Source organism: Amyelois transitella, chromosome 6, assembly GCF_032362555.1.
Source record: "Amyelois transitella isolate CPQ chromosome 6, ilAmyTran1.1, whole genome shotgun sequence".
In the NCBI taxonomy this organism is placed as follows: domain Eukaryota; kingdom Metazoa; phylum Arthropoda; class Insecta; order Lepidoptera; family Pyralidae; genus Amyelois; species Amyelois transitella.
This window is the reverse complement of record NC_083509.1, coordinates 11,392,463-11,406,230: the sequence shown is the minus strand read 5'-3', so window position 1 is coordinate 11,406,230 and position 13,768 is coordinate 11,392,463. Positions and strand designations below refer to the sequence as shown.

Genomic DNA, 13,768 nt, shown 5'->3' with positions numbered 1-13,768 from the left:
TCACACTGAAAAGAAGGTTCAAATTTAACAGACTTTAAAAAGGAAGAAGGATATCGAGACTAGGCGGTTCTCTTTTTAAAAAGATATTGTACATACTGATATAAGTATGAATAACTAAATTAGTTTTAAAGTGACGTAAAGTATGCAAAAAAAAAACTATTTATTATTATTTGTTCAGTGTTTTTTAAGTCCCGGAAACCACACGGATCACCGGATTGTATCATGCAATGTATTTATTTACCACGTTAGTTGTTACTTCAATGTCCTCATACAAATATAATTGGTATTTTATCTCGCACTTAGCTACATGAGAATGAATCACGAATACTGATAATTTAAATCGATAATTTCTAATTAATGAAAACTGATTGGAGAGTCGATAGAAGTCAACAAGGACTAAATTTAAATTATTTATCTGTTTAATTTGTTGTTTTTCTCAGTTTTATGAAGGTATATGTATGTATCAACTATATTAAACTTGAGATATAACGACAATAGTATTATTTTATTAGGTTAGAACAATAGCAATAACTATAGTTCTTATAACATGGCAGTTTGCCTGTAAAGCTAATATGATAACTTGCTTAATGTCTCGGGTTTACCTCATTTTTAGTAAATCTAATACGAGTAGGACACAACCAGATGAACTCCAAATGGAAAGAGCTTTACAAAACCTTGCGATTTCAATATCAAAATCTTCCCGTGTGGTTCCTGGCACCAATAAAAAAAAAGAAGTCCACGCCATCTCGTTCCAATTGATGTCGTAAAAGGCAACTAAGGGATAGGCTTATAAACTTGGAATTCTTTTAGGCGATGGATTAGCAACCTTTCCTATCATTATGCCAAACAGCTGAACGTGGCCTATCAGTCTTTTCACTGACTGTTGGCTCTGTCTACTCCGCAAGGGATAACGACGTGATTATATGTAGGTATGTATGCAATTTCATACTCGTCCGAAAAGTAATTTTGTTCGACCTCTAAAATGTATCTTATTTTACATAATAATAAATTCTATTATTAACGTTTGTCTGTTTGTCCTCGGTGTACGCTTCAATTGAGCGGGTGTCCCCTTTATCAACCTCGTTCTTAACAATAAAGTGTTGCAGATTAGGCTATTACGTCAATTTATAAACACCTTGTATATATGTTACTTTATGTTATAAATAGTGTAAATAAGTAATTTTAAACAGAATCTGACTGAGATTTATCTACAATTTTTTTAACGATATGATGTTGTAAAACAATTTATGTTTATTAAAAGCTAATTAATATAAACTAAAAACTAATTGAAATAAATAAATTTAAATTAGTTTACCCTAATTCCAACTAATATTTGTTAGTTAACTCCTCACGTTTTACGTAATTCTTTGGTTTTGAGTCAGATAAAAATTGGTTGATTACAATAAAAAATATACCTATATTATAATAATAAATAATAAATTACTGTGTGAGAAATGATCGAGAACAAAAATAAGAATAGATAAACATACTTAGTGACGAAGCACGAAGAAACCATGCCAACCATTTTATACTAATCCGAGAATTTTGAACAAAATATAAATGAGTGTAATTTATTGTCTTGCCAACTTGTTTACCTTGAAGTCATGGTTATACAGGACCAAAATTTAAATATTCGAACCGTCTTATACCTAATGTTGATAAAATTAAAAAAAAATAGTGTAAACAGTTCTGTTTTAGTTTATATCGAACTAAATCCTAAAATTAAAGTATTTAACTCGTATTTATTAACTAGCGTCCGCCCGCGGCTAAGCTAGCGTGTAAACTGCTGTAGCCGCTGCGTTATTCAGATCTTTCTAAATCACTGTAATTTTTGCTGAAGATGATAACTAACAATTTTTTGATGTTCCACTTGGTCTTAAGGTGTAAAATTAGGTCTAGGAGTGCAAAACTAGCTAGCTGATAATAGGTATATAAGGCTAATATTGTAGCAAAGAAAATTAATAGTTCATCGTTATAATAATATTAAGACTATCATTGTTTGGTTATTTTGTTTATGGTTTTCAACTGACTTACTTTAAAAATGCAACCGAGAACAAATGATGAGAAAGCACACTTATTGTAATTTAATATCTCCTGGCATAAACCGGCTCCGATAACCTCGCACTTGGGATGCGCACGCGCAGCTATGTGGTTTACGATTTTGTTGTCACTGTTCTGTGTGGCCGATGGAACGGCGAGACCGCACATAGTCTTCATCCTTGCTGATGATCTGGTGAGTAAGATTTGAGATTTTTTTTATGTAGATACAACTTTTATATATTTTTTAAAAATAGTTAAGTACATACTTTATTTAATATATCAACGTGGAAATTTTATCACCAATTATAATTTGTGAACTTATAAGTGAACAATAAGAAATGTGTCATAATTTCTTTTGGTGTGTAGTATAGTAATATGATTGTGTTACGCAACCTTATTTACTTACCAAAAATAATTCTGACCCGGTCTGAATTTCTTTGCTCAACTGCATGGCAGTCGAAGTTATTTTATAAAAAGGGCGCACTGTTTCGAAATGAATTGTTTTTTAATTTTATCATTTATAAGTATAAATTATTGGAGATGGGACATTTAGAACATAACTTAATAATCTTTTAGTTTTACAACATGTGTTGACGTCGAAACTATTTTAATTTAGGTTTTGTCCCGCTTCCAAAGCGTCAGTGCAGAAGAAGCGGTAACAAACTGCACTGCAGCATTTTCTTCAACAACGTCAACTGCACCATAATTCAAACTAAGAATTTAAAATTTTGATAAGACAATACATTGTTATGATGAATTGATTTAATTGAAATTCTAAATGAGATGTCTTGTCAATCCCAATTCTTTGTCTTAAGTTTTTGTATGTCATGTTCTTTTTGTGCCTAAACAGGGATGGAACGACGTAGGTTTCCATGGCTCCGACCAGATCCCCACTCCCAACATCGACGCCCTGGCCTACGCCGGGTTACCACTCCACAACTATTATGTATCACCCATATGTACCCCATCTAGGTCCGCGCTCATGACTGGAAAATACCCGATACATACTGGTAAGTACATACATACATACATATCATCACGTCTATATCCCTTACGGGGTAGACAGAGCCAACAGTCTTGAAAAGACTAAAAGGCCACGTTCAGCTATTTAGCTTAATGATAGAATTGAGATTCAAATAGTGACAGGTTGCTAGCCTGTCGCCTAAAAAAGAATCCCAAGTTTGTAAGCCTATCCCTTAGTCGCCTTTTACGACATCCATGGGAAAGAGATGGAGTGGTCCTATTCTTTTTTTTATTGGTGCCGGGAACCACACGGCATTTGTAAGTAATATTGTATTATACCTTCTTCCTATTGGCTTTAGCCCCGGTTGCATCCTCAGCACTCTGGAGAGCAGCCTGGGGTATGCCTTTGACCATGGATCCTGGATTGGGTGTGTCAGGATTTTCCATGAAGCGACTTTTCCATGACTTTATAGGGGAACCTAACCCGTATTGGATTGATCATGGTTCGCCGGGAAAGACGCGTGATTTAATGTTTGATGGTAAATCGTGGATATTGTTATTGGCAGGCTTGTAACACTGACAAAAATAGTTAAAAACAGCTAGAAATAAAAATGTGTATGAACGGAAAGAACTTATGATAGTTCGTGCAAAATAGAAAGATTTAGTCTCTGCCTACTCCACCGGGAAGGGGTGATTTTATGTTTGTATGTAGATCAAGGATGTCTTAGCACTAAAAAAAATTCTAGCCTTAACATACATACATATGATCATCTCGAAAAGACTGATAACCCACACTGTTGTTTGACATAATGATAGATTTGAAATTCAATGAGTGGCAGATTGCTAGCCCATCGGCTACATAAAGCCCAAGTTTATAAGCCTATCCCTTAGTCGGCTTTTACGACATCCATGGGTAAGAGATGGAGTATTTCTATTCTTTTTTCTATTGGTACTAGTCTAAAAATACATGTCATTGTAATGATATCGTGAATTTCAGGCATGCAACACGGGGTTATTTACGGGGCAGAACCCCGGGGTCTTCCGTTATCTGAGAAGATCTTACCACAGTATCTGAAGGACTTGGGATACAAAACCCACTTGATAGGGAAGTGGCATCTCGGCAGTTACAAGAAAGAATATTTACCGAGAAATAGAGGGTAGGTATAAAATAAAAGATGAAATGAGGGCGAATGGTCTTTTAAACGAAGAAGGTGAAAACAGACAAATGCGGAAAGAAAAGTGTTGAAAAGCGGACCTTAGGTCCCGAGGCAATGTGGCGGAGGGTGCAACAGGGAACACGTAAAAAATGGGAGAGAGTGTGTAAACTAAAAATACATCCCAGACCTTGTAAATTTAATTTTTTTAGTTTATTTTGGCACAAACAGTCATTACAACATTTTTACAATAACAATTACATATTAAATAGACAAATAGCGCCGAAAAATTTAACAAAAAACATATAAATTATGCTAGTGTGTTGACAACATAGGTAACAATTGACAAAATTGATATACATATAAGTAATTGGTTAACGTAATACTTTACATAAATAGTTTACGCATATAAATTAAAGCATCATTCACTCAATTATTTTACGATGATGTTGAAAGTGCTAGGAATAATTTCCTTTTCATTTTATTCCTTTTGTTAATTACGAGATTAACCTAGTCTTGATTACCGTAACACAACTTTGGTTACCTGTGTCACTATTTGAATACGGAAGACCATACAGCTGAACGTGTTTTCGAGACTGTCGGCTCTGTCTACCCCGCAAGGGATATAGACGTGATTATACGTATGTATGGCAATTTTATTTTTAGGTTTGACACGCATACTGGCTACATTACAGGGAAGATAGACATGTATGACCATACCAATGTAGAGAGAGGCTCATGGGGATTCGATTTTAAGCGAAGTAAGCTTTTTTTTGACTTGTATTTATTTTTACAAACATAGGTACATACATATAATCACGTCTATATCCCTTGCGGGGTAGACAGAGCTAACAGTCTTGAAATTACTGATGGACCACGTTCAGCTGTTTGGCTTATTGATAGAATTGATGTTCATACATACTTATATAGTGACAGGTTGCAAGCCCGTCGCCTTAAAGGAGAATCCCAAGTTTATAAACCTATCCCTAAGTCGCCTTTTACGACATCCATGATCGAACTTATTTTTATAACGAACACTTTTTGTACATAACTTCGAAAATAGTCATTGGTACATAGCCGAGGTGGAATTCGAATCTGTGCCTTTATGCATTTTAACCGGGCAACTTACCGATTCGACCAACGACGCTCTCATACATTTTCACTTATATGTAGTGTCCGACCGAAGCTTCGGCTTCGGCTTCGGCCACCTTCGGCCAAAAAATCCACCTTCGGCGAAACATTCGGCTTCGGCCCAAAATCCGGCCGAAGCCGAAGGTTTCGCCGAAGGTCCGAGCGACCGTCGAGATTGAACGAACTGTTACGAAAGTCATGAGGCGGCGGGGAGTCACTGTCAAAATATCACATTGCTGATTGCATGCATCAAAACAAGTCCGTACGTGTATTTAAACAAGTGTTTTTGTAAGAAATCAAATCATTATTTTTACCAGTAGGTAAATCACAAACTTTTATCTATACATATTATAAAACAGTAAAAATATTTTGTCTGTACATTTAGTATTTACGACTGAAATGGATAGAGGGACACTTAGAATGAATAATAGAAAGCAAAAATATTTTTTTTTAATTTCTTGTCTGTCTGTCTGTATGTATGATCACGATTATCTCCGAAAGTACTAAACCGATTTACTTCAAACTTTCATCAATTGCTTTGTTTTAACTCAGAATAACATTTAAAGTTTGTTTCATCAAAATCGGTTCACAAAAAAAAAAAAGTTATAACATTTGAATGAACTCAAGGCATCAGTATGCCGGCAAATAAGTTACGAAATTAAAAATTCAAAGTCATTTATCATTATACGACGGCATTATACCTATAACATATAAATTTAAGTGAAAGGCGACTAAGGGATGGGCTTACAAACTTGGGATTCTTTTTTAGGCGATGGGCGAGCAACCTATCACTTTTTGAATCTCAATTCTATCATTAAGTCAAATAGCTGAACGTGGCCATTCAGTCTTTTCAAGTCTGTTGGCTCTGTCTACCCCGCAAGGGATAAAGACGTGACCATATGTATGTAGTCTACTTTAATTTCGACACCAACGCAACGGCTTCGATGGTCCAGTGGTTAGCCCGTGAGACTGTGAAGTTGGCGGTCCAAGTTCGAATCCCAACAATTACAAGATATTTTTTATTATTAAAAATATGTATATTTTTTTTGTATTGTTTGAGTATTTTATGTAAAAAAACTGAAAATCAAAATACTACATATAATAAAACGGTAAAAATATTTTTTCTGTACATTTAATATTTTGACTGAAACGGATAGAGAATTTTTTTTTACATTTTTTGTCTGTCTGTATCTGACTGTATGATTAAAATTCAACTCGAAATTTACGCGGACGAAGTCGCGGGCAACAGCTAGTTTATCTCTAAACCAACCACCTCTATGATATATCATCAACTTCTATATGAGACAGTCAATATATAAACCTTCAATATTGAGGTTTTGAAATGATTTTAATATTAATTGTAGCTTGTAGACAATATTGAACAAAATTAATTACTGAGTGCTGAGAGAATATAAACCTTCGGCTTCGGCTTCGGCTTCGGCCGAAGGTTGTGGCGATAGCCGATTAATCGGCTTCGGCTTCGGCTTCGGCCAAAAATAGACCTTCGGTCGGACACTACTTATATGCCACTACAATCTATACTAATATTATAAAGCTGAAGAGTTTGTTTGTTTGAACGCGCTAATCTCTGGAACTACTGGTTCGAATTGAAAAATTCTTTTTGTGTTGAATAGACCATTTGTCGAGGAAGGCTTCAGACTATATAACATCACGCTGCAACTATTAGCAGCGAAAAAAATATGGAAAATGTTAAAAAAAAACGGGGAAAATTAGTCACCCTTGATGAAATAAATAAATAAATATATACGGAACAAATTACACAGATTGAGTTAGCCTCGAAGTAAGTTCGAGACTTGTGTTACGAGATACTAACTCAACGATACTATATTTTGATGATGCCCAAAATAACTATTCGACGCGGATGGAGTCGCGGGCACAGCTACTATATTATATCGAAAATTAAATTTTGCAGATTCTGATGCATTGGTTTCTGACGATCTATTTGGTAAATACGCAACCGATGTGTTTACAGACGAGGCAATTAAGGTGAGCGGGGTAGACAGAGCAGTAGGTTAATGATAGAACTGAGATTCAAATAGTGACAGGTTGCGGTGGGATTTGAACCTGTGTCTTTTATATGCATCACGCATTTTCAACCGGACACCTTACCGATGTAACCACCAACGCTCTAGGAAATACACACCTACATATGGTCACGTCTATATCCCTCGCGGGGTAGACAGAGCCAACAGTCTTGAAAAGACTGATGGGCCACGTTTAGCTGTTAGGCTTAACGATAGAACTGAGTTTCAAATAGTGACAGCGTTGCTAGCCCATCGTTTAAAAAAGAATCCCAAGTTTGTAAGCCTATCCCTTAGTCGCTTTTTACGACATCCATGGGAAAGAGGTGGAGTGGTCTTATTCTTTTTTGTATTGGTGCCTGGAGCCACACGGCACCAGCACTCTAAGCACTCCTAGAAAATAATATACCCTATTTGATTTATCCAGATAATATCATCGCATAATAACAGCACCCCTCTTTTCCTGATGGTGGCTCACGCCGCGGTGCACAGCGGTAACCCGTACGAGCCAATCCGAGCGCCCGATGACGTCATAGACCAGTTCAAAACCATAGAGAACAGACAACGACAGAAATTTGCTGGTATTTTTTTCAAAATTATCATTTAATTTTTTATCTTTATTGTGATGATATTTTTATCAGAGAATAGGAGGTTTATGTTATATAAACATTTGATTTCTTGCGACCAAGATGGCTGTTCTTGTGTCATACGAAAATAAAAAGACAAGCGTTAATGATCTAGTTTCTCACGATACTAATACACAGTGTTACCATTGGTGTCGTAAAAATATCCTTATAATATTATAAATGCGAAAGTTTGTGAGTATGTCAGTATGAATGTTTGGTACTCTTTGACGCAAAAACTACTGAACCGATTACGATGAAATTTGGTATGTAGGTAGCTGATTTTTATCCCGGAGTTCCCGCGGGATTGATAGGGTTTCCATGCGAACGAAGTCGCGGGCGGCCTGTAGTTATTAAATAATTTAATTAAATTAAGTTTAGTTAGTAAACCAATAAAAAATCGGAAGATTTTTTTTTAACATACAGCCATATATGTATCTTGAACAAAATCTTATTTAGTTACTTTAAACCATTTATTATATTTTCCCATAAGTGTAGCGAAAAAAATAATTTAATTGTAGTAAGTTCCACCCCATAATAGTGAGATGTAGTAAAGTTATTTAAAATCAATTATGGCGACGGTAAATGAAACCACAAAGACCGGTTAATAATATAGGAATTAATGCATGAATTATTAAGATTAATCAACAGCTTATACTAAGGTAAATTGTGAGAAGTGGGATAACCACGCTGTGTTTGTACCTACTACGTGCAACAATATTATTTACTGGTACGTCACGTAGGTATTCCTGCTACCGCAAAACCAATAATGGCCGTTTAATTCCAGGCGTGCTGACGAAGTTGGACGAGTCAGTTGGCCGTGTGGTTTCAGCGTTACACGAACACGGACTGTTGAACCATTCAGTGATAGTGTTCAGCACAGACAACGGTGGACCCGCGGCCGGCTTCAACGATAACGCTGCTTCTAACTATCCGCTAAGAGGGGTAATACATACATGTAATCACGTCTTTATCCCTTGCGGAGGAGACAGGGCCGATTGTCTTGTAAAGACTGATAGGCCATGATCAACTGTTTGGTTTAATGATAGAATTAAGATTCAAATAGTAAGGTTGGTAGCCCATCGCCTTAAAAAAAGAATCCCAAGTTTGTAAGCCTATCCCTTAGTCGCCTTTTATGACATCTATGGAAGAGAGATGGAGTGGTTCTATTCTTTTTTGTATTGGTGCCGGAAACCACACGGCACATGTATGTAATAGTTAAATTTTAAAGTGTCGGAAAAAACACTTACCTATTTAAACATATATGACCATATGGTCAATAAATATTTATTACAGGTAAAGAACACACTATGGGAGGGCGGCGTCCGCGGCGCGGGACTCGTATTCAGTCCCCTCATACACAAGCGGAGCCGCGCGGCCACGCAACTCATGCACATCTCTGATTGGCTGCCCACGTTATACAGCGCCGCAGGTGGAAATCTTACGTAAGTTATTTTTACCTATCAATCGTAGATCTAAATTGTCTAGCTCTATATCTATACTAATATTATAAAGCTGAAGAGTTTGTTTGTTTGTTTGAACGCGCTTACCTCAGGAAATACTGGTTCTAATTGAAAAATTCTTTGGATCAAATCGAGGAAGGCTTTAGGTTATATATAACATCAAATGAGAAAATGTGAAATAAAAACGGGGAAAATTATTTACCCTTGAGGGCTTCAATGATGCCCAAAATAACTTTTCCACGCGGACGGAGTCGCGGACACAGCTAGTTATATTTATATAGCTATTAGCCTTTTGTTTGGTTATTTGGACGCCGCAAGTGGAAATATTATGAATCTTTAATTTATAATCGTCGACATAAGAATAGCAATTGAAGCTATTTTCTATTTTGTCTAACTACCATAATGTCGCAAAACTTATACACGTCTACACGATTGGTTGCTCATTATCTAGAGCTTAAAGGAGGATATCTCACGTACTACATAGACGTAGAGAAGAAGAGCAGACGTTGTGTGGTTTGAAGAAAAGTGAAGCATCATAATGGCGGCATTGTACGCATGTGTGAGTGAAAGAAAATGAGATAATCTATGACGTAATGGCGGCCGACTTGCCATTGGTTGGAGGCGTTAATATATACAGTGGGCTGGCATACTAATGATGCTTCATTTTGCCGTATAGTAAAACTCCGTCCACACAATAGCTATTCGCCATCCTACGTTTTGCTTGGTTTTTTTTTGGTCACTAAGATGAGAAAAAACAGATCAAGTGATCTATTCGTTTTAATGTCTTATAAATGAGGCGACTAAAGAGCAAATCATTCACAACTATAATTCATCTAAATAACCAAGGTTTCCAATCGATTGTAACTCAGCGGTATATAAGTAGTTAAGAGTTTTAAATTTTGACGTCTGATAAGTAGTTAAGAGTCCTAAATTTTGACGCCATTTAATAGAATACACAGCATTTCATTATAAATAAATAAAGCATATTTCCAGCGCTCTCGGTTCTATAGACGGAGTGAACCAATGGGACGCCTTATCCAAAGACCTGGATTCGGAGCGGAACGCCGTTTTACACAATATAGACGACGTGTGGGGCAGCGCTGCCCTCACCGTGTGGCCTTGGAAACTTGTCCAGGGTAAGTCGTATATCTGTTATGGACTAGGTGATTAATGCGGGCATTATCTGTAGTGCATCGGGGATGTTGGCCGCAGCAGGTGTAGACTGTTTCTACGCAACAATGCGCAAACGGTGCGCGTCCCTGGTGCGCATGCGCAGGGTGCGGGCCAGCGATAACGGCATCCTGAATATGATTGCAGGCAGGCTAGACTGCCAATATGTCAACCATTCTTGCGCCATTTCGGGGGGAGTGGTGCAAGAATGGCCACTTTAGAAATCATGCTGTCCCTAGGTACTAACATAGTTTGTAAGCATTACTAATACAAATGAGTCCTTGTTACTTATATAAATAAAATTCATTATTCATAATGTGCGAGCATTATGAATAATGGTGATGTACAATATGTAGAATGCCCGGTCAATTTGATTATTTGAACAATTATTATTAAATTGCTCTCTCAGATTGGGCATTTTTCATAATGACCGGGCATTATTTATAATGCCCAATTTATCATTTGGACCACAACATATCATAAGAGAAATCTCTTATTGACCAACGGGACTAACTATCGCTGTTTTGCTTTTTATTATGATGTGAAACGGGACAGCGATAGTATTTTATGCGTGCCCCGCAGGTTACGAAGTTTGCTCCCATCTCTATAAATCCATCCTAACTATATCCAAACTAAAGGATAGATGAATCTCTGAATGAATGAACTTTCATCTAATGCAACTCATCAAGTACCTATTGGTTAATTTTCCCTTGTGAGGGAAAAGTAAATTAAACGGGTGTCGTTTTTTATTAAATTTCGCATAGGTAAACATAGTTGAGAGTACTAAAAAGGATATAGGTTACCTTTTATGCAGGAAAATCTACTGTTCCCTTGAGATTGACACTAACCAAAAATATACCCAGGGGAAGTCCCGCGCCAACGATTTTTTTTTAACAAATGTTTAAAATATTTCAGGCACAAACTACAACGGCAGTTGGGACTCGTGGTACGGTCCCGCGGGGCGGCGAGGACACTACGACACCGACAAGGTGTTCGGTTCCCGGGCCGGGAAAGCAGTCGCCGAATTAGGACTTATGCCAAATAATAACACTGTCGCGTTTATACGGTAAGTTGGTTTCATTGTGCACAACGTAAAATTGTGATCCCCGAAGACCTATTGGTCTCATAGTCTATTATAATAGTCTTAAATTCCAGCGTCCGAACTCAAAAATCCTTCCTTATCATTCAAGTTACAGCTGAATTAATTTAATGGTTTCGTATGTAAATACAGTCAGGAGCAGATAAACCAATGAGAAGTGAAGAAGTGAAAACCACATCGTAAACATAAGAGGTATTTTTATTAGTACTGTGGCAACATCACTAACGTCATACGCCATCCGCCAATCATAGCGAAGCATGTGACGCGCTCAGCCAATAAGAATGAAGAGGCTAAATCGCGCTTGCAAAGATTTCACGGATAGGAGCTTAAATACAACCTGCGACTCAACATTGTCTGTCGCGCGGTTCCCCAGGCATAACACTTAGCCTGGCGGAAGATCTTCCCTTTGGTGGCGGTCGAGTCGAATCAACGCTCCCGCTACAGCTGCTTAGAGCGGCGAAAGATCTTCTCTTTCTTTCTTTCTTTCCCGTTACAATACCTATATTGAAAGATGGTTTGGCTAATCGTCACATAATTACCATTCCCTAACTAAAGTCTCGAACATTCTCATTCTTATTGTTAATCTAGTTACTACAACCTGCCCTTTTTTATTTCTAGAAAATCAACAACAGTGACCTGCTCTGAGAACACATCAGCAGTAAGATGCAAACCGCTGCAGTCTCCGTGTTTATTCAACGTGCAGTTAGATCCGTGCGAGAGGAACAACTTAGCCGACGCGTAAGTAGTTTTTAATCTATACTAGTTTCAGCTTGTGACTATAACTCTGTCTAGCCAATAAGCGAAAAAACGTGGCATGTGTGCCACTAAATTTTTCTAACGGTTGGCAACGCGGAAATGTTTTATCCATTCTTCTTCTTAATAGTTGACTCTTGTCGGTGGAGTTAAGTAGAGTGCCCTTCATTGATGAATGAAGAATAGAAAAGAGATGTCTTTTCTTTGTATTTTTCTTTAATTTGTTGGTATGTCGTAAAGTTTAATTTTTGCATTAATGGAAAGAAAGTATGACGAAAGTCAAAAGTATCCGAAACCGCCGAGCTTGCATGAAAAGAGTTATGAATGTGGATGAAGCGAAGGAAATATGCAGAAATCGTGGCAAGTGGAAAGAGGTAGTCTCTGCCTACCCCTCCGGGAAAGAGGCGTGATTTTATGTATGTATGTATAAGTATGACGAAGACCAAGAATAAAAATTATGATCAAATAAAAGATCAAAAAGTAAACGTTGTAACCATATTATTTTCAAATTTATACTTACTATTCGAATGTGAGGCGGGAGACATTTCTTGTGAACACTTACCCCCTCTAAAATGGTAGTTAAAATCGGACCCGAGGCTCCTTCCCAAGAAAGACGCAACCTTGACAAATTTTAGAAGGATGATGAATTGATGAACATAAAACCTTTTTCCAGTGAGCCCGCCATTCTCCAGCGACTTCTAAAGGACCTATCTGACCTGAACAGCACAGCAGTGCCTCCAAACAATCGGCCGTTGGACCCCCACGGGGACCCTAAATTCTGGAGCCGAGTGTACTTTAACTTCGGAGACTTTGACACGCCACGATCCAGATAAAACGGCAATACACGGCACATAAGTCGAACCAAAATGGCGGCGATCGCGAATGTATTTGGGAGTTTCATATCTGAATTTAAATTTAAACGTGCAATGTGTAAAAGTTACGTGCCAGGAACTGGAATTTTATTATTATTATTATCGGGCGTTAAGTCAAACCAATTTTGTTCCAACTTTAACTTTTGCAGTTTGAAGCCCAAAGACTGAGTTTATAATTAAAGTACAATATTGTTATATTCAGCTAATGAGATAATTACATGGAAGTAATTAAACCAAAATAAGTAAATAATTTGTTTATTTTAATTCAATCAAAATATTACTCTCTCACACAGATAAAATGAGTATGAAGGCACAACAAAACATTCATTTTTCCTTGAACTATTTTTAATCATGAAAATTATAGTTTTTAATAGAAACCAAAACCACTACAAAATTAAATTAATCAATTTTGTGTTCTTTATCAAAATTAAAGCAGATCATAAAAATACATTCTTACA

The 13,768-nt window shown here is 37.0% G+C and overlaps 1 protein-coding gene across 1 annotated transcript; it reads left to right on the top strand.

The window, feature by feature from the left end:
* The first annotated feature begins 2,081 nt into the window (after nucleotides 1-2,081).
* LOC106132179 (arylsulfatase I) lies at nucleotides 2,082-13,526 on the top strand. Its single transcript, XM_060944574.1, has 12 exons — nucleotides 2,082-2,233; nucleotides 2,891-3,050; nucleotides 4,001-4,160; nucleotides 4,824-4,918; nucleotides 7,222-7,295; nucleotides 7,758-7,911; nucleotides 8,741-8,898; nucleotides 9,250-9,398; nucleotides 10,410-10,552; nucleotides 11,502-11,652; nucleotides 12,304-12,423; nucleotides 13,112-13,526. The coding sequence occupies exons 1-12, from the start codon at nucleotides 2,147-2,149 to the stop codon at nucleotides 13,269-13,271; spliced, it is 1,611 nt and encodes a 536-aa protein (XP_060800557.1). The 5' UTR covers nucleotides 2,082-2,146; the 3' UTR covers nucleotides 13,272-13,526.
* The last annotated feature ends 242 nt before the right edge of the window (nucleotides 13,527-13,768 follow it).